The sequence below is a fragment of the Perca fluviatilis genome, chromosome 11, assembly GCF_010015445.1.
Source record: "Perca fluviatilis chromosome 11, GENO_Pfluv_1.0, whole genome shotgun sequence".
In the NCBI taxonomy this organism is placed as follows: Eukaryota; Metazoa; Chordata; class Actinopteri; order Perciformes; family Percidae; genus Perca; species Perca fluviatilis.
Window position 1 is genome coordinate 26,963,796 of NC_053122.1, and position 21,546 is coordinate 26,985,341.

The 21,546-nt window shown below is 40.9% G+C and overlaps 1 protein-coding gene across 1 annotated transcript; it reads right to left on the reverse strand.

Annotated features, from left to right (window-relative positions):
• Positions 1–13,220: 13,220 nt before the first annotated feature.
• LOC120568414 (fizzy-related protein homolog) lies at positions 13,221–21,251 on the reverse strand. The gene is made up of 14 exons (XM_039815928.1): positions 21,068–21,251; positions 20,033–20,106; positions 19,412–19,540; positions 19,191–19,254; positions 18,051–18,181; positions 17,873–17,958; positions 17,590–17,773; positions 17,377–17,442; positions 16,902–17,004; positions 16,565–16,749; positions 16,210–16,443; positions 14,970–15,074; positions 14,576–14,668; positions 13,221–14,463 (listed from the first exon to the last, which is right to left on the reverse strand). The coding sequence occupies exons 2-14, from the start codon at positions 20,099–20,101 to the stop codon at positions 14,422–14,424; spliced, it is 1,491 nt and encodes a 496-aa protein (XP_039671862.1). The 5' UTR covers positions 20,102–20,106; positions 21,068–21,251; the 3' UTR covers positions 13,221–14,421.
• Between the last annotated feature and the right edge of the window lie 295 nt (positions 21,252–21,546).

Here is a 21,546-nt window from a genome sequence, read left to right on the forward strand (position 1 = left end):
CTGAATGTTAAATTCTTCTTTTTATACATTTTCTGGTTCTGAAGCCTCCTTGGCCCTCGCTGAATACAGTCAATGGATACTCTACATTACGCTGTTTTTCCCAAAGCACCCATCTTCACCTTTCAAATGCAACTAGTCATAGTAAGTAAAATATACATTTTTGCCTCCAACTTACTAAAACACAGTTTTATATTATGAACAATTAGGGCTGGGCAATATATGTCTATATTTTGGATATCAGAATATGACACGAGTTGTCCTGGTTTTACAGGCTGCATTACAGTAAAGTTATGTAATTTTCAGAACTTACCAGGCTGTTCTGGCTGTTATATTATTTGCCTTTACACACTTAGTCATTATATCCACATTATTGATGATTATCTATCTAAAATCTCATTGTGGAAATATTTTGTTAAAGCACCAATTGTCAACTCTACAGTATCGCCATCAATGTATTTGGTAAAAAATATATTTGATTTACATGATATTTGATAGTGGTGATGGTGCAGTGGATATGATACATGCCTATGGTGTGGCAGATCTGCAATACAGCAGCCGATGTGTCTGAGCAAGACACTTAACCCCTAGTTGCTCCAGAGGCGTGCGACCTCTGACATACATAACAAGTGTATGTCGCTAGAGCTGGGCATTATACCGATATCGTCTTAGATTTTGGATATCGTAATATCGTGAAGTTACATAAGTGTTGTCTTTTCCTGGTTTTACAAGCTGCATTACAGTAAAGTGATGTAATTTTCTGAACTTACCAGGCTATTCTAGCTGTTATATTATTTGCCTTTACCCACTTAGTCATTATATCCACATTACTGATGATTATTTATCAAAAATCTCATTGTGTAAATATTTTGTGAAAGCACCAATAGTCAACACTACAATATCATTTCGATATCGAGGTATTTGATTTTCTCCATATCGCCCAGCCCTATATGTCGTTTTGGATAAAAGCGTCAGCTAAATGACATGTAATGTAATATAATTATCTCCATATTGCCCAGCTCTATGAGCAATACACATTATAGTACAGAAAAATTATTATAGCACAGTATGAGACAGATTTAACAGCCTACTTTGGTCATTGCAAGAAAAAAACACCACTTTAATTGCTTAAGAACAGCTCAATCAACCTCCCTGCATAAACAAATGTAAAAAAAAAAAAAAAAAAGTTGTACAATTACGTTGGAATTTGCAGGATGCATGCCAGTTTCCAGCATGCAGTGCAGCTTGATATTTGCACCTGCAAGAAAAAAGAACGAAAACAGGACTAGAGCTTATTTAATGTGTGAGAGCGGTGTTTTTCGTTTCTGTTTTCATGCCATTGGCCTGGTTGCGGTGGACGGATTGCTTTGACCAGGTCAGAAACAGTATCCTGTCTTCCTTATTTAGCTTCTTAAACAGATAGATTCTGACATTGACATGAAGCCTTCCATGTTTAACAGTGAGGCAAAAGCTGTTACGAGGGGATTAACAACAAAATAACCAAGATAATATTGGTCAAAAACAGGCAGTAACACATTAAATAAAAAGTGTAACAATAAGAAATAACAACAATCAGTGATGTGTGTCATGCTTTAAAAAGTTCGTAACAGTATAAAGTTTGCCTCGAAACTTATTTTAATCAGATTCCTGATAAGCTTCTGTATTTAAAGGCCAATGAAATCAGGGGAACACAAACTATTAACTTACACAGTTGATAATTTGGCATCAGCAGTAGACACTCTGTATAAGCTAAACATTGTCATAATCCTTATTGATTGCATAATTCTTAGTTGTGCTCCATAAAGTGGGCTGTTAAAATTGTGCACACATTGGCCGTGCAAAAGGCCTCTATTTTCTAGTGAATAGCTTTCCCTTATTTTCTGTAAGCAGCCGTTATTTGTCCTACAGTATTGCAAATGATTCATCATCAACAAAAAGATATGAGCGATGACCCGGCTTTGATATTTGTAATTATTTAATGCCAAGCACAACCTGCCATGAGGTGGAGCTTATGTCTGGTAACAGGGTTGATCAGTGTCTGCTCATCAAATGTCAGCCCCGCTTTGATGACGGGCACCCATGTTCTCTCCTGATTCCCGCGTCTCCTGACCACACATGTAGCCACATGCTGACTGCCTCTCCCTCCCCCAGAGTCCCACCAGGGTGCCAGGGTGCTGGTGACGGGTGCCAGTACAGACAGCGGGGGAACAGTTGGCATACCATCACGCCAGGCTGGGTGCCCAGATAGTAATAACGACGAGGAGGGAGTACATGCATTACAGAAGGTCTGTGCTCTTGAGAATGTGTCTGATGCAATTTGTCAACTGTTGTGCACTTCCTTTTACACATCCATCATTATTTTCTAGCATTTTCTTTCTTCGTGAAACCATCTGCCTGGACTCTTGGCAACTGCTTTCATTGTTCAGACAGAGTAATTATAAACTCAAGTGTCTTTGACTGTGAATCCATCTCTTCTCACAAGGTTATGCTAGCTTTGTTAATTCAGGCGAAACGAGATAAATAAAGCACAATGTGTGTTCTTGGGGCCCAGAAGGCTATGGGGGCTTGCTTTGTTCCTTAGATCTTTATTAATAACAATAGGCCAGAATGTAGCCAGAGAGTGTTATAAAATGGTCAGGTTCACTGCTGACCACCTCAGTAGATTTTAAATTTATAGAGCCTCTTTCAAGAGAAAAAGGTTTAGCGATCATTTTTATGTTCTGTACGGAGCTACAACCAACAATAAATCCACCACCTTTACCAAACAGGCTGAGAGCTGTTTATGAGCTCTGTGAAGGACGCGAGGCAGAAAGATCTTTATACACAACACTATTTATACACTCCTATGAAAGGTTCTTCTCACAGAATCCTCAGCTCTGCTTTTTTTTCTGTGAGTTACATTAGTATAGGACCTTCCTTGAAAACCTTGAAACTTTGTCTGCATTCTTATTGGCCAATAAACAAATGCACTTCACTCTTTTGTGTTGCTTAGCAACGTAAGCCAGTCCCTGGTTTTTATATATGAAAAAACTGCACGTCGCCAATCTGGAGACTTACAGGGTGCAGTGTGAATGAGACCAGCCACAATGCATATTTAATTAAAGCGTTGCGAGCTTTTCTGAATTTTTAAGTTTAGTGTCGGTGGAGATAAAGATGATTCGTCTTTCAAATGCATCATCGGTTTCATGTCAGCTTTGGGTTTCAACGATGCTAAATCAAGCAATCTTTACTTTGCATTTATCTGAAACATTTAACATAATTATAATTTTTTTCGTCTTTTTTTTTTTAAAGAATGTTCTTTTTTCTTTTGATATGAGCTTGCCTTTGTGTTCTAAGCACCGTGTTTGCCATGCACAATAAAAATAAGGATCCTGTCAGGTCACTCATGCAGGTATCCTGGGGGAGGGAGAGGCATGTGGTGTGTTTGTGAATGTTTAGTGTCTGAAGCGTCAAGCCTTTTCCATCATTTTCATCCAATCCTTTTACAATTTCCCATTTCTAAAAAATAATTGTGCTCACATCCACTTCTTTTTAAAAAAATATATATATATTTCAGCACCTCTGGTAGATTCTGACGTGATGTTGAAGCATCGTGATTTGAAGTCTTTTAATTGTGCATCTGTGTCTGTTACTATATTTATTCTTCAGTTAAATTTGCTCATCTCTGTGAATACAGCATCAGCCGTTACACCCGCACTGGAGCAGTGAGCAGGATCTATCGGACTTGTGTTCTCTTTAATGTGTGAGCTTGCCTCTCAGTCTTCTTGGTTGACACTAGTCATGTACATGTTACACGCTCAGGTCTGTTTACTGATATTAATCAAAGCTCAGAAAAGGCCTGGCTCTGCATTCAGAGACTCATTCCCTAATTATTTCTGACCTAATGGGCTCCTAGCCAGGGGTGTCGGACTGGGAGGGGGGGAAGGGGACTGAGTACCCAGGGCCCTCATGTGAGGAGGGCCCAAAAAGATGCTAGAATGAATAGCTGTGGATGCGGGAGAGGGCTCATAGAAAATGTCTTTCTACAGGGCCCAGAATTTTGTGCTACGCCCCTGCTCCTAGCACTGCTGCTAAGTTTACACTGAATGCTTTCTTCATAGCAATGTGTCAGTCAACATGCACCCAGTCAGATCAGCCTCCATACACTTCTTTTAATTTAATAATTAGCATGATTTCCTGCGTAGTTGGTTGTTGTGATGTCTTTACCATTTGGTGTGCGTTAGAATCTAGTTGCATGCATTCATGTGTTTACACAGCAGCATAACCTGACCACGACCATCACCTGGTTACTCAAAACTCACACACACATTCTGAAGAAAACTACTGAAGCACAGTGGGAAGCAAGTGCTCTCCACTGTCCATTACAGTGACTGAGGCAGCCACTGAAGAGGGATTGAGACCCCTCTTATTGATGGTTGACGTGTATTTCATCCTCTGAGTACTCAAAGTGTTGCACATAGTACAGTGTTAAGTAAAGCTTTCTGGCAGCAAGCCATCTCATCTAAGAGAGGTTAGGTTGGAGTGGGGAATGGAGTGTATTTGGTAGGATACGAAAACAGCATAGACCAGTTTTAATTTATTTGTTGTTGTTTTTTTTTCCTTTTGGAGCACCTGGTGTGTGTTGTATAGTGATATTGTGACATGTAAATTCAACGCTGTCACGTTGGTGCCAATGTGAGGAAATGCAGAAATACACATACAAGCTTTACATCCGTCTTTTATTTCACCAATATAAAAAGCTAGAAATAAGGTCCAATGCAGATTAATTAAGGAGCAATTAACATGTACATGAACAATTACATTCATGTAGCACAATTGTAAAGAAGTGAAGAGCGCAGAATAACCTATTGGAAAGGGAAAGGGAAGTGAGTAACGCTGGGTTATTGGGTCTGTTTTGTATGGAGTGTGCTGCTGTATGTCATTATTTCAGTATTTTCCCTGAGGTTTTGGAGCAGTTTTCATTGTGCGTGATTCAGTTCAGAGTATCGCTGATTAAACAGTGCTTTCGCAATTTTACACATGATGTATCAGAACATTTACACATTTACATTCACTTTTTTTTTAAGGACAGGTTACATATTGTCAAAGCTGAATTAAACCTGAAAACTCAGTTACAATGCCAACACGGAAATGTGAACGCATTCTCAATTAAAGAGCCGTGCACGTTAAAGCTGACGTGGACTGAAGAGCACTGCTTGTGCTGAGAGGCAGACTGGGACTTGTTGTTCTTTGATCAGCGTCACAACAAAATCACTAGTCTTCCACTCAGCACTACCAACACTTTGCCAAAGCATCCTCTCATTTGTGTTTGGAGCTCCACATCCTCTGCTTCAATCTGTAATGAAAGAAAAACTGTTGTAACACCACGGGGCCTTGAAATACCTTCCGCTGTTAAACATGATACATCAATCTTGCATTGTCACCCAGAGTTACAGAGCATTTCAGGATATGCATGTGTCACAGGTGTTGCCGAGCACCCGACCACCGGCTAGGGGTGTGTTGACAGGTTGTGAACTTCAGATGTCGGAGATGGAAACACTAATGCAATTCCCATATCCATGTTTCCCTCAACCCATTTCTCTCTGAAGCCTGTTGACATTCCATCCTTCCTTTGTTGTTGTAATGTCAACCTTTCAGTTTCTCTCAAAAGAGGGAGACGGGGAGGAGGAGGAGGGGAGGAACAGAGAGGATCACAGCACAGCACTAAACGCTGTTCACTATATGCAATGAACAGAAAACCCCAAGCTGTGCACAGTTTGCAATTACACCCCATTTAGATTGAGAAAATAGAAAATCAACTCAATGATATGTGATTTCTTTCCAAAAAAAGTCACATTTGGACTGAAAGAGAAAGCGGGAGAGAAAAGAGACAGACAGATTGTCCTGCATCTCCAGTATGTTTCTGAGCTGGTAGCTATGCAACAAGACTGGGAGCCAGTGGAAGAGGGGGATGGGAAGGTGGGGACAGTTAAGTGAGAGGAAGGAAGCAAGGAAGAAAGGAAGGAAGGAGGGAAAGGGGGGTCCTTGAGTGTAGAGTAGAGAAAGATCTGCTGAGCAGAGACAAAACTCTATTTAGACCAAATGGAGAGCCCCAAAAGAGATAATCAATAATGTTCACCAGAGTCATTGTATCCTACTATTGATTAAACACAAATGACTTAATTTGCTGTTGCTCTTGCAGGCACACATTCAAGCATCTGCAGCTCAAAAAATCGTCCATTTAGTTTCCAAGCAGCAGGGACATTTGAATGCTCACCATTAGGTTGTGTTAATATTCGCTAGACATGTCAACAGGATTTAAAATATAAGCTATAAAAGCGAAAAATAAACCTGTCATTACATCCAGATCGCAGCTATAGAGAAATGAGTAACCCTCGACGTGGGAGCTGTCCAGCGTATTGGTGCTGAAATGACGCCCTACTTTCCTCCGCGTCCATCTCCTCTTCAGCATCTCGCCTCGATTCCGGCCCGGGAAAAAAAAAAAAAACATGCCACCTGTTGCTGCACCGAAGTTTTCTCTCAGGAGGTTATAGAGCCAAAAGACCTCTGATATCTGACACATATAATGTGCAGGGACCTTGCTCCTGGTCTAAAATAAGGTCAGTTATCGTTCTCTCTCTCTCTCTCTCTCTCTCAAATCACGACAACATGACGACATGATAAACATTTTCCCCTGCCAGGCGAGGCAGGAAGAGGAGGTAAGGGTTGCCATTTAATTTCCCGTAAACGCTGTCGGGGATTTCAACAGCTATTCGTGTTTTCTTTTTTATGGCTCGGAGGGTTTTTTTTGCTTCATCATATTTGTTTTCAATCCTGAAGTGCAACAAAAAAAAAGAGAAAAGGTTGTGGAGCGATAAACAATGCAAACATATGAATATCCTGCAGCCTAATAAAAATAATAATAAAAAGGAGCAAAGGCTGTAAGTGCTGGACTCACCGTGTTATCGACCTAAACAACAGGTGATGCCGACATAACGCGATGCAGCGTGTGCTGGATGGGCAGCCAAGGCTGAGTCTCTTTCACTGTTGGCTTTTCTGTTGAAATCAGCCACGATCTGAGGCTGTTGCGCCCTCCCATCTGAGCTCCACGTAACGGTTATCGTGATGTTACTGGGTAGGCTGGAGGAAGATGGATCAGCGTGTTTATATACGTTGCTGCCCGGAGAAGACAAGGCGGAGGCGGGACGAGGTGGAGTGACGAGTGCGAGGGGAGGCCAATTGACGTGGATTTTTTTTCCTCCAGACCTCGTTAAGGGTGCGGCCCAAACCAGCATCCACATTACATTATATGGTTATAAGGTTACGGTGCTTATGAATAAAACATATGAGGGGGATACAATGTATGTCGTTGGAAAATATCCCTTGGATTTCTATTTAAAGATTGATTCCTGTAGGGTTAAATCAACGCGGTTTTCTGACCTCATGTCAGCGCGTAATTTTAATCTGATCAAGAAAACACCTTTACCTCTCTCTCTCTCTCTCTCTCTCTCTCTCTCTCTCTCTCTCTCTCACACACACACACACACACACACACACACACACACATACACACACACACACACACACACACACACACACACACACACACACAACGTAAATTGAAATCTTGTGCCCCAAGAGTGAAAGACTGAGCACCTGTGTATAGTGAGGAGCTGAGATGTAATTTAATTAAATCTGAATTGTGCAGATCAAGACTATGCATCAAATGAATTGGTGAGGGAAACAACAAGAGTGGAACGTTACACACCTAAAGGGCTGTGGAAATTGTAAATGGTAAAATTAATTGCTTTGGAAAAAAAACAATTGAGCTTAACACAGTTTAATTTATCCTCCTGATTGGAGACAGTTACACACTTAGTCTTAGCCTATTGGTTATTTTTGTTAAAACTAAAAGCCCAGTGGATCTGAGAGATTCAATACTTTGTCATTTATTTTCAACGTAGTTGATTGCTTTTAGCACACATAAAAACATCACACACAGTAATGCATACAGGTTTTATTGTTGACTATGGTTATTTTAAGTTTTTACCAATTGCTTTACGTATCAGTGTGGTTAAAGAATATTAAAACAATAAATAGATAAAACACACGCGTTCCCATGTGGATACTGTCAATGCCACAACCCAACTATGATGTATACCATTGTGTAGATACCATTACGGTGTCTTGTGGCCAGCAACACACTTGGGTTGGTTTTGATACTTTTTTTAAGAAGGGGGGAAGCTAAAAAAAAGATGTTTAGCAGGGTGAGAGGAGTCCTGAATAGTATAACTTTATATAATTTCAATTAAAATGACATAATAGTCAAATTATACTCATTGTTTTTGACCTCCTTGACCGTTTAGTTGTAGTTGTAGGCTTGCAGGGGGAAGGAGAGTGATTTAAATGTGCAGTTGTTGTACCTTTAAGAGTTTGGGTTTAGTATTATTGGTATAACATTATTGGATTTTTCTTCCATTACAACAACTGTAAAACTGAGCAGCATTATCACAGTCAGCAGAGGTGCCTGCGGTTCTTTCATGCTTCATGACTGCCCGCTCCTCACTCATCCTATCTGAACCAGAGGAAAACTGCCAAGCAATGACCTGTCAGAAGTGTGTTAAACAAAGAATTACAAACCAAATTTGAAAATGTTTGGTTTATGTAAGGATTGGATTGTACCTCCTTGTGAATTAGAATTCACAATTATAAAACAGTATTGTCAGCGAGCCACGGGGCATTAAAAAGCTTTGTCAGCAATTAGACACTTAGGTGGCATCTCCCTTATGAAGAAATAGTCTTTGATGAATCTATCTTTGGCATATAATCTGTTACAAGCAAATGAAAAATAACAGTTTGAAAGCAATTCATATAAAACATATTTAAAACATACGAATCCTGTTGATAATTCCATGAGAGTGTTATGCTTTACATGTTGACAAGTCTTCATATTAGGGCTCCTGTTTTTACTTCATCTAGAAAATGTCAAAAATGATTCTCAAATTCTCTTCACAAGCTACCAGTCCTCTGGGATGTAGTAAAATGCTGTTGTCCGTGTTCAATTTACAGTGACATGCAGAGAAAAGGAAGCAACTCTTTATATTTGTAAAGCTGTACTGAGCATTTTTATTTATATTCATCAATAATTGGGAAGTCATCACAGCAGGGCTCGATTTAAGGACGGAATAACTTCATTTTCCGAAAATAACAAGGACACCTTGACTTTCTTGCTGCTTTCAGGACATTTTAACGTTTTCAAAAGCCTCAAGAAAATCAGGCACAACTGAACCTTTATGCTGCTCTGACCTTGTTTCAGCTGTTTACATCATTGCATCTTCTCTGACTCCTGCTGTTTGACGGCTCGTCACAGTCCACAGGCGGTGGAAGAACACATGAATGCAAAGGTGCTGCTGGGGTGAGTGACTAGAGTCTATTTGTGAAATAGGCACATGGGTGACCCCCTTTGTGCTCTGAAAGAAATTACCCAAAAGAAGCCTGGGTGGCTGCGGCCATTAGTTCTCACAAAAGCCTTGTTCCTTTGATACAGCTGTAGTTCGGTTATCAATACATCTCAAGAGTCGGGCTTAGGGAGGAACCTGGGGGAAGATCCTGCTCTCTGTGTTGTGAGGCTTTAGTTGTATAACGAACATCCCACTCTGTGCCTCTTGATAAAAACATCAGGAGGTAGGATTATGCATATTAACAAACCCCAACTTTTTTTTTTTCTTTTTTTTTTTCTTTTTTTTTTTTAAAATTTTCCAAAAAAAAAAAAAAAAAAAAAAAAAATATAAAAATTTTTTTTTTTTTTTTTTTTTTTTTATTTTTTTTTATAATTATAATAAATTTTTTTTTTTTTTTTTTAAAAAATATTAAAAAAGAATAAAAAAAAAAAAAACAATCCTTTTTTTTTTGTTTAATTTATTTTTTAAAAACAAAAACATTTATTTTATAAAAAAAAAAAATTATTAATTATTTTTTTTTTTTTTTTTTTTTTTTTTTATTTTTATTAAAAAAAAAAAAAAAAAAAAATTATTTAATTTTTTTTTTTTTTTTTTTTTTTTTTTTTTTTTTTTTTTTTTTTTTTTAAAAAAAAAAATTTTTTTTTTTTTTTTTTTTTTTATAGTGAGTTTGGATAGGCCACAGGGCACAAGCAGAGGTGTAGGAGCACTGGGAGGTGGAGAACATTCATTGTTTTTCATGCTCTGGGTAAAACACTATGCTTGTGTGGGCTGGACTGATAATATGATGAACATTTGCTGACTTTCAGGGAGCAAGGTGAGGCCACAGGATGTTTTGCCGCCGTTAAAAACTCTCGCTCTTACATTGTGATGCATAACCGAGGACAAAATGAAACCAGATACAATCTCTGTTGGGAGGTTTGACCTTCCTCAAAGACGGTTATAAAGCCAGTCAACATTACTGGCAGGATTTTTCTTTTACTGAGTGTGTGTAGTGAGGAATTTCTACTCCTGCACCATCGAGAGCGTCCTGACGGGGAACATCACTGCCTGATACGGAAACAGCTCCAAACAGAATCTCAAGGCCATGCAAAGAGCAGTTTGACCGGCTGAACATAAAATAGGTGGTGCTTTACTCTGCCTAACGGATATTTACACCAGACGCTGCAATAATAAGGCGAGAAAAATCATTAAGGATCCCAACCACCCGGATAGCAGCCTTTTTTTCCCTGTTGAGGTCAGGAAGAAGGTTCCGATACCCCAGGCCAGCACTGAGAGGCTCAGGAGGAGCTTCTACTCTCAGGACACTAGGAGTACGTGCCAGGTCCTTAAATTGCATCCATGTTTCCTCCACTTGTTTCCTTTTGAGGAGAGGAAACGAGGAAATGTGTTTTTAGAGGGATGAGACATCCTTTCCTCTGAAGCGTCACGTGAATTCGTCGGCTGTGCGGGTTAGCAACGGCTTTCAGCTGCGCGGCTCCCGGGAAGGCTGCTCTCGTGTATCCTCGCTCATAGATCCTCAGAGATCCATCCTCACTCCTCACTCCTCGGGGCAGGAGTAAGAGCTTTGAGACAGCCTTCACAAAGGCGGACCAGAACGACGGGATTACAAATCACTGGAATCATATTTTATATGATTTCATCCATCCATCCATCCATCCATCTTCAACCGCCTTTCTGGGGGTGGGTCGCAGGGGCAGCACCTCCATCAGTGGACCCCAAACTTCCCTTTCCCGAGCCACATTAACCAGCTCTGACTGGGGGGTCCCGAGGCGTTTCCAGGGCGGATATATAACCTCTCCATCCAGCCCTGGGTCTTCCCCCAAAGCCTCCTCCCAGCTGGACCTGCCTGGAACACCTCCCTAGGGAGGCACCCAGGGGGCATCCTCACCAGATGACCGAACCACCTCAGCTGGCTCCTTTCCACGCAAAGAAGCAGCGGCTGTACTCCGAGTTCCTTACTGATGACTGAGCTTCTCACCCTATCTCTAAGGGAGACGCCAGCCACCCTCCTGAGAAAACCCATGTTGACTGCTTGTACCCGCGATCTAGTTCTTTTGGATTGATTGATTGATTGATTGGATTCTCACTGTTAAGGTAACATGGTTAAGGTTGATTGTGTGTGGTAGCAACAGCAAAGCACTGACTCTGGAGCTGCTCGTAGCATGGCTCCCTCTGGTGTTAACTTTGAATTTGGACAACACAGGAAGCCACATCTTCTGACAGGTGACAAATTAAAGGAATTATAATAACAATTCAGTTGAACTGCTTTTGGGATCTTTTGAAATCAAGAAGAAAGATAAAGGACCAGTGTGTGTGTGTGTGTGTGTGTGTGTGAGCAGACTGCAACCTTTCCAAATGTGGCCTCCAAACCTAGCGTTGCCTTCAGATAACGTAAAAACGTTGAAGGCCCTCTCTTCGTTCTGGGCGACTGTAGAAACATGGCGGACTCCAAGGAAGAGGACCTGCTCCCTATGTGAAGGGCTCATCCTAAACTAATGAAAACGACTCTTAGTTTCAGGTGATTATATACTTATATGAACATTATTATGAATATTTTATACCAATCCTGCCAATAGATCCCCATAAATCCTAGAAACTGCTCCTTTAAAGCACTAGTGTAGGCAATATTCTGTTTATGTTTTAATTCTTATTTACTTTTTTGTACATTCCTACCCTGTGTGGCACTCTTTCTCCTTCTGAAGAAGTAAATCATTAAAAACGGGTCACAAATGTGTAGTTTCCTTTCTTAAACAAAAAAACTAAAACCGGCTGGGCCCTGTATCTTTTAGCTAACATTTACAACCGTTACTATTTCCACCTGTGGAGAAATACACATTTATGTTTCAGAGCTCTATGAATCAGTCATAAGCTATATGAGGCTTTGCCTACACATGTTTGTATAGATCAGTTCATTGAGCTGATCTTGCCTGAACTAGAAAGCATCATATTACAATGATTTCACGCCTTTTACGTCACAGCGGCAGACTGATTTTATAGATGTGTACTATCGAGTTATGGGACAGTGAAACAGCGACGACGTGACGTACAAGATATGATCATTTATTTGTTGATTATCGCTCAGTACAGAAATATTTTCTTTTTAACATTCTTTTTGTAATTCAAGTTGGCAGCATTGTCTTGATTTTGAAGTGGCATTAAAAGAAATAAAGTCTAGCAACGAAACTGCCAATCGACCTCCCTCAGATAACATTAGTAAACAAACAAGCCATTTCTGTACAAGACCTTTTCTTCACAACACAAATAAATAGCATTCGTTTAAATGTGGCGCGCTAGTTGACTCAAACATTCAAACAGGGGGGAAAATAATCAAAACTGGGAGAAAACAAATTGCAGATGATATGAAATCCTTTTTTCCCCCCAGATAAAAACAAAAGTATAACTGAATGACTGCTCAACACAAAAATGGTCTGAAGTAGCAAAAGACAAAGTGCCCTGAGCTTGAATATCTTAAGACACAGCACAAAGCAGGAGCTCTGCACAGAACAGCATTTCCCTCTCATTTAAAGGAACACGCCACCTTATTGGGACTTTAGCTTATTCACCGTAACCCCCAGAGTTAGACAAGTCCATACATACCCTTCTCATCTCTGTGCGTGCTGTAACGCTGTCTGACGGCTCCAGCATTAGCTTAGCCTACAGATCCTGCAGGTAACTGGTTCCAACTAGCCTACTGCTCCGAATAAGTGAAAAAATAACGCCAACATGTTCCTATTTACATGTTGTGATTTGTAGAGTCACAGCGTGTACAAAAAACAATCTAACTGTCACTTTTGTCACAATTCGGAGCAGTAGGATTACTGGAACCATTCACCTGCCTGTTCGGTGCTGGCCTGATGCCGGTGGCGGCGTCAGACAGCCTGCAAGGAGATGAGAAGGGTATGTATCGACTTGTCTAACTCTGGGGGTTACGGTGAATAAGCTAAATTCCCAATAAGTCGGCGTGTTCCTTTAACCCCACGTTTTACCGCGTGCTTTCGTTGCTGTTACAAACTACACTGATTAGCCAAAGTGTGTTCATTTGAACCTTCCTTGCCTGATCTTCCATTTAGGAAAGTCGGAAAACAAGATGAGCGAAAAGCATCTACACAAGTCACAGTGAATGTTCTTGCTTTCATGTGAACTACTTTTGTAAGCGACCGTTCTACAGGGCTAGATGTGCCGTATGCCATGACGAGAGATTGCGAAACAATGAGCCAATACTGCTTAATATCAATAGACTAAAATTAACTTAATGCAAGATTTAAAAACAAAACAAAAAAGGAGATCAGGTCCATTCGTCCGATCCTTGTTAACCATTAACAGTTCTCGAAATGGCGTGGAATTATGTAATCGGTTATCAGTGTAAATGAAACATTATTTCTCAGTAAAATACAAAAAGACAAGCTTGGATTTTTCTGCAAACCTGAACAAAGCCAAACCTACTCCACAGATCGGACCAGAAACTGCTGTTCCACACATAAAAGAGGAAAACTCCACCAGCATTTGAAACAAACACACTGGTAGGAATATATGTTAAAAATGATTTTGTTTTTTAAAACAAAAGAAACCTAAATAAAATAAATAAGACAATCAAAAAGGACAAACTCAAATTTTGGCAGGTAAGCACAACGTCAGTCTGTAAACAAAACAATCACGTGGGGAGGGAAGCGACCCCCAAAACTCTCCTCCTCATCAGAGATCACTGGTCTGATGGAGGCGGCCGCGGCTCCATCCTTCAGGAGGAAGTGGAATACTGTACGTGTGTGTGTGTGTGTGTGTGTGTCCTCTGCCCTCGACACTCTCCAGCTCTCTCCCACCTCCAGCTACAACTTGGCTAAACAACTAAGGGCAATTGAGGGGGGGTGGGGGGGGGTGGCCCACTACTGAGGTGAAAACTCAAAGAAAGGGCCCATTTTCAGCTTGATGCATGCAAAGATGAATTCCCTTCCTGGCTTTATTCCGTCACAGCACAGAGGCTTGCTCACTACCGGATCCTGGTGAAGAGGTTCAGCACTGACACGGATTCCTAAAAGAGGGGAGGGAGACAGAAGAAAGAGGTAAGACAAAAGTCCAAAAAGTGAAAGAGGAGGGAACGACGAAAACGGTCTTAGACGTAAAGTGAGAGGTAGCGAGGATACCTTAGTGGATCTCATCTTGCTAAAGACGTTCCAGAAGCGAAGGGTTTCATCTCCGGCTCCGGTCACAATGGCTTCTCCGTCAGGGGACATGGCCTGCACACGGACTCGTTATTAAACACGGAATAGACAGCATCAGAACAGTAGATCACTTCAGAATTTCACTTTTTTTCACAGTTTCACAGAGTTGATTCTATTTCCTTGATTTGCAGAAATAAACAAAAAGGAGAATTATAATACTTCATCGGCACATTTCTCACTTTTAACTAAAAAGGTTTTAGTGAGTGCACCTATTTTGTTTATTAGATTGATTATATTCATTTCCCAGCAAGGTTTTTAGCACCTAGCTTGTTGCTTCACTTTTGGGACAGACAGACAGATGTAAGTACACACTGACCAGGTAGAGTACTCTGTAGGAATGTCCGGTAAGTTTGGCCACTTGAGTGAGAGAGGGATACTTCCACACCAGGATCTGGTTCTGGGAATAGCCATGTGTGCTGACCTGCAGAAAAACAAACAGTGCTTTTCACATATTTGCCTCAGACAAAGAACATGGTTCGTTCGGGACATATACTGCCTGCATACTGTCTAATAAAATCATTACAAACGCCATAACTCTGCTTAGATTACAGACAGATGCATTTAGCTTAGCTCAAAGATTGGAAGCAGGGTAAACAGTTTTTTTTCAGTCAACCTTTCAACAACACTAGAATTGTGTCATTTACATGATGTATCTTGTTGGGTAGCAACACATCCTGGAGTCACCTTGACTGAGTGGTCTGATTATAAGACAACCCCCCCCCCCCCCTTTTTTTTTTCAAGACTCATTTTTTGGAAAAATACTTTATAAAAGCCAAATATTGTTTTCATAAAGAAAATAATTGTATTTGAAAATAATTCTAATAAAAAAAAATGTAGATGAAAGTGTCACATTGAAATCAATGGTAAATATTTCTGAGGCCTTCAGCTGAAGCTCTGGTATCCCATCATTCCGTTGTTCTGTCACGTAACCACACACCCTCCCGTCAATCTCTTGGAAGCGGACGCTTTGAGGACCACGGTGAGATCTTCTCTGGCTGTTTGCATTTTTAGACGGTGGAACATCTCCATGACAACGCCTCGTTGTACTTCCGTTCCGCTTCCGAATTGCGGGCTTTTTGTAGCTGGATATATCATTTGTTTTGTCCATGTATGAATGTGGATAAGGAGTCACGGCTTTGTTCTAACGCTGATGGGCTCTCTCTCTCTCTCTCTCTCTCTCTCTCTCTCTCTCTCTCTCTCTCTCTCTCTCTCTCTCTCTCTCTCTCTCTCTCTCTCTCTCTCTCTCTCTCTCTCTCTCTCTCTCTCTCTCTCTCTCTCTCTCTCTCTCCTTTTTCGACCAGCTGTTTGTAATATTAAAATAAAATGGATTACGGATAATTTTATTTCTATAGTTTATATCTGACTTCTCTATTGGCTGTTGAAACAGGTGACGTCCCTGCGACTTGAACAGCTGAAAGTCTAGACCCCGATTATACGACGACCCCACTTTTTTTTAATCTTGTCTTATATTCGGGCCAATACGGTAGCAACTTTACTATGAAAACATAACGTATAACATGCTGTATGCATGACTAGTAAAACCTCCGGTGACTCACCAGTTCGTTAGTGTGCTTGGACCAGGCCAGGTTGCAGACCTGAGAGCCGGTGTCTGTGCACTGTAAGGGCTGGCCGGTCAGAGTGTTCCAGAAGCGGATGCAGCGGTCAGCGGTGCCGCCTCCAGAGGCCAGCAGGCCGTGCTGGTGGGGAGACCAGGCGATGGCCTTTACTGCAGCCAAGTGCTCGGTGTACTGCTGCACCGGGAGGACGCTCGAGTGGTTCCACACAAGCAACTACAGACAGCAGGTAGAAACGAGGGGAGAGGAAGTCGAGAAACGGGATGGTTTATGAAAAAAATGTGGTCCTGATATTGATGTGTAGATCACAGACAGGTGAGATTCTCCGTCTACATACTTTGTTGTCATTTCCACCCGAGGCGAGCAGCTGGTGGTCCGTGCTCCACTTGAGCCCGCACACTTCCTGTCTGTGTCCTTGGAGACGGCGCTCCGACTGGAGAGGCGGGGCTCTGATGTCCCTCTGCAGGATCACGCGATCGCGGCTCCCAGACGACAGCTGGTCCGCGTTCCATGCCAACGCACCTGGCAGCGGAGAATGAAATCGAAAGGGAAAGAGGATTCACCGACCGCGAATGAGAGATGTTGCTAAACAACTGTGTGAAAATGAATAAACGGTTGTAATGTGTTACTCCTGCGAATGTCTCCGCCTCCATCTCTCCGGCCAATCCACTCACCCACTCTGGCTGTGTGTCCTTCTAGTACGGAGAGCTTCTTCCCTGCTGCTGCATCCCAGATCTGTACATAGCCTTTATGAGTCCCCACTGCCACCAGGTTACCCTAAAAGTAGACAACACACTCTGAATATCACACTGAAATGCCAAGGGTCTGAAATTACTTCAAAACCGCATTTACAAAAAAACACAGCTGCACACCAAAACTCCATTTCCCTTTTTACTAAACACCAAGTTCTTTTCCATGACAGATCTTTGCCAGGTCAATCGGAGTAATTTTGTTACCAACTCTTTGCTTGATCAATTAAAAAGTGAATAGAGTTTTGCCGTGCAGGTTCTACTACAATCATATTTGAGATGTTGGATGTTATATATATATATATATATATATATATATATATATATATATATATATTTTTTTTTATGTAACCCTGACAACAATTTGAAAAAGATGACAATAGATGATAGTGAAACTCACCCTCTCGGACCAGCCCACTGATGTTACAGAATCTCCTTCTACAGAAAGGTCACATAGGCGTGTCACCTAAAAAGACAAAAACACAGATTAACCTGACGTCCAAGAGGCAGTTCAATGACATCCTACGACTCTTTTAGTTAACCGACCACATGCACACACACACACACACACGCACGCGCGCACACACACACGCACACGCACGCGCACACACACCTGGCTGGTGCAGGCACTCCACAGGTAGACACAGGTACCTAGTCCAACACTGAGCACGTTCAGAGAGGACCAGTCCACTAAGTTGAGGTAGAAGTCGTCCTGAAGCTCTGGCGCATCCAGGACTTTGAATGGAATTTTGGATATTTTGCGGGTAGGTTTCCTTGGCGACCGCAGCAGTTTCTGGCTGCAACGCACAACTCAATTTAGTTAAAGAATACGACGCTACTTCTCCAAAAATGGAGGGGGAGATGACATTTGAGGAATGACAAGGAAAACATAGTACCTGTTGCTACTGACAGGTGACAGAGAATATGGAGAGACTGTGTTTCCATCCTCTTCTGGCAGAGCCCTCTTAGCACTTACAGAATACTACAAAACACAAAGAGAGGATTATTGATGCAGGAAAAACTCCCCATGAAACCAATGCATTGAAAGTTACAGAAATGTTAACTATTGTTTACACTAAAAAGGCTTCTCTTGGCAGGAGTGGATGGCTGCAGACGGCGGTCCTCTGACTGGGGGTCCTGGACTTTCTCGATGCCCGCTCCTAGCAGCTCGTTCTTCAGCAGGGCTGAGTAAGCCAGACCATCCGCTGAAGCCAGAGGGAGAGACAGAGGGGAAATCAGACCAGGCTGTCCAAATGATTAAGTTCAAACACTGAGCTCCCTCTGCAATTTTAGCTCTCTCTCACATCTCTAAAGATCAGGGAGAATTTTTCACAAAGCTTTGTTTCGTCCTTATCTCCAGTTTTCATGAGCCTGTCCAGGCTTAGTCAACAAGAGAAGGTCACATTATCAGCTTTGACTGGAGCAGACAGAGAAACCTGCAGAAATGATCTGAAAAAAGGGATCCGACTCAAACCAGATACACATCCCAACTATTACAGCCATAGGATAACTCAGGGTTACATTACTATCCTGATCATTTTCATAATCAAGGTAATTCTGCAATACAGTCATCTCTAGAGCTGAAAATTAATCTGCAATTTTGATAATCAATTAGTCATTTTAAGCAAAAAGGGCAAGAAAAAAATATTCAAAGGTTGCAGCTTCTCAAATGTGAATATTTTCTGGATTTCTTATTGTTCCATGACAGTAAATTGAATATCTTTGGGCTTTGGACTGTTAGTTGTACAAAACAACACATTTGAAGGCATCAACTTGAGACAAGCATATCTTTTTGCAATTTGCTGACATTGTGTAGACAAAACAAGTAATGTATAATACAAATGAATGCTACTGTAGTTTCTGCAGAAGTAGTCTTAAATACATCACAGCAATGAAACTGAAGAGAAAAATACACCCTAACATTTTTTTGAAAAATCTTTTCTAAAACATAAATCCACCACATAATGTACTTAATTCCTGCATTATAATGCACTTTTGGTCAGAGTCTTTGTAACACACAGCAACATACATGTCATAAAATGATTCAACTGTCTACAGTAAAGGAAGGATGCACCTGTGCCTCAGAAGCAGAGCACAATATTCCATATTGGTACAAGTGTACCAATAATAATTGGCACAACGCTGTATCATGATCTATTATTATATTAACTTAATCCCATGCCTAGTCTCAGGACATAACGGTGGATTGATTACCTTTGTTGCCGTCTGTTGTGCCATCTTTGGTTTTTCTGTTTTGATTGTGTGACTTTTCAATTTCCTACATCAGAAAGTGGAATACATAAACATTCGTGGAAGGCAATTACAGGCAAGCAAAAGAAAAATGGCACGGTTTGGATTTTTTTCTTCATAAGCTAATATCATCACTTAGATCTTGAGAACACAGCAGAGTCCTGGGTGTATTGCAGCGGACTCACATTGATGCGGTGGAAGTTGACACTCCAGTTGGCTCCAGCCCGGGAGGGAATAAAGCGATCACCATGCTTGCTAGGGGAGGACAGGGGGGAGCTGGTGGGTGTCAGAGCTCGCACCGCTCCTAACGCTTTCTACACAAGTGGAGAGAGGAGAAAACCTTTTCTGACTGGAGGCCAAACACAAACAGGCCTTGGACAGAGATGTGGAAACTTGGTAACAAAGCAGAAAGATCATTTAGGTGGCAGATGGTACTTTTGTCTGAGGTGGTAACAACAGGAGGCCTCATTCACAAAACACAGTCATTTGGCCGGGGAGGTCTTGTTTTCACTCAACGCTAGCGACATCGTCAAAAGAAAGAGAGCGGCCTGTTAAACCGTTTATTCTTCCAACACATGGAGAGTAACACCATCTCCGTCCATCTTGAGTCCTTTGCTAGTTAAGAATCCTCTTTGGGAGAGGTTATCATCATGCTATCATAGAGAGAAGGACCTAAACACACCAGTGATACTAGTCCACACTGTAAGCCTTGGATAGAGGAGGCAATTTAGGTTAATCTTTTTAGGAACTATTTGTTCCAAAGAAAACAGCTCCTTAATATACAAGTGTGCATATTATTTACTTACTACGGGGCTTGCGTTCTCATTTTGAATGTTGATCTGTCTGAGCAGCCTGCACTCGTAGTCCTGATCCATGATGCCTGAAAACAGATTAAGATAGATCATCAACACATGTATAACATCATCATATAACAGTTTCCTGAATGCACATCTAAGATGACAGGTTAGTGAACGGACACCGGTACTCTCATAGCTAGGACTTGCTGACTTCTGGTCAGTCCTTTTGACACTGATAGCGAAGCCTATTTAGCGCATACATGACTGTTGAGTAAAAGATATATAACATTAATGTCACCGTTTAGGGGTTTCAACTAAATATTTTTTTCAATCGATCAATCTTGATCTACCTTTTTTCTTCTTCTTCAATAACTGAATGACAAAAACATTTATCAGAAGACGTCCCTCCGATATCGCCATGTAACTTTATTTCATTTGGTATTCGGTAAAGAAAATAATAGTGATTCACTTGACATCACATTTAAGTGGATGATAATGAAAAGACAAACTAACAGTCACCTTCAGGAAGCATTCCTAGAGATATAATGGCATGGCATAAGACATCCATCAATCCGATTACAAAGACAAACCAATCAAGTGTTAAACTCTAGTACCTCAATTTAAATCCCACTAAAACTAGCTAACTAGGGGCAAATCTGTTCGCAAATGACAATGACATTAATTACAGTGCATGTGCGGGTGGGCTCAGTCTTCTGCTAACAACACTTAATGTTAACGGTAATTATCTTTGTGAGAACTAACACATAGTTTACTGTATAAACCATCCTAACTGCAGGGACGCTTGCTGGTTCCATTAGACAAAAATACAGTTGTAGTGTCTATCGCTGATCTGTAATCGTGACGCTAAAATTATATTTAAAAAAACAAATAATTATATAATCCAGCATACAGAGCTATGCTAATGCTAACGCTAGCATAGGTGTAGCTAGCTAAGTGACCTAGCTAACGTAAAATACGCTAGCTGTCCGGCTAATGAATTAGCAACATTGTTTGTTCACAATCTACTCCTTTATTAACACCTACCACTCCCGGATACACTCTACTTGTTACGCGCCGTTGAATTGTTTTTCTTAGTGGTGTCAATTCCAGTTGAAATGTCTTGTTTTATGCGTTTGACTCTTTAAAACAGAGCATGCTAAATACAATTGTTTTCTTTTGCCGAGCGTTCAATTTGGGTTCGCTAAGCATCACGGGAAGGATGTGACGTCATTATTTTTGAATCACACATTTTGCGTTGCTAAGGAAACCATTAAAGAAACGTGTCAGTTATCAACAGACTGCCGGTTATGAAGAGAAGTTATGTCAAATAAAAAAGCATTTGACAAATCAAACAAAGCTTTTCAGTCACCTCATATAGAAGATAGAATATATTTCAAATGTAATTTTTTTTGCTTGTATTTATTAATTATTCGAGCATTACTGATAAATGGATTTGTTTCAATCAGGTATGCAGATTTTGATAGTTGATTTGTCAAATGATCACCTGAACTGGCACGAAGGAG

Coding starts and splice junctions, on each gene's coding strand:
- LOC120568414 (XM_039815928.1), bottom strand. CDS start 20,101: ATGGATCAGGACTACGAGTGCAGGCTGCTCAGACAGATCAACATTCAA. Junction 17,774..17,872: donor TCACCTGTCAGTAGCAACAG/GTACTATGTTTT, acceptor TGTGCGTTGCAG/CCAGAAACTGCTGCGGTCGC. Junction 14,464..14,575: donor GCAAGATGAGATCCACTAAG/GTATCCTCGCTA, acceptor CCCCTCTTTTAG/GAATCCGTGTCAGTGCTGAA.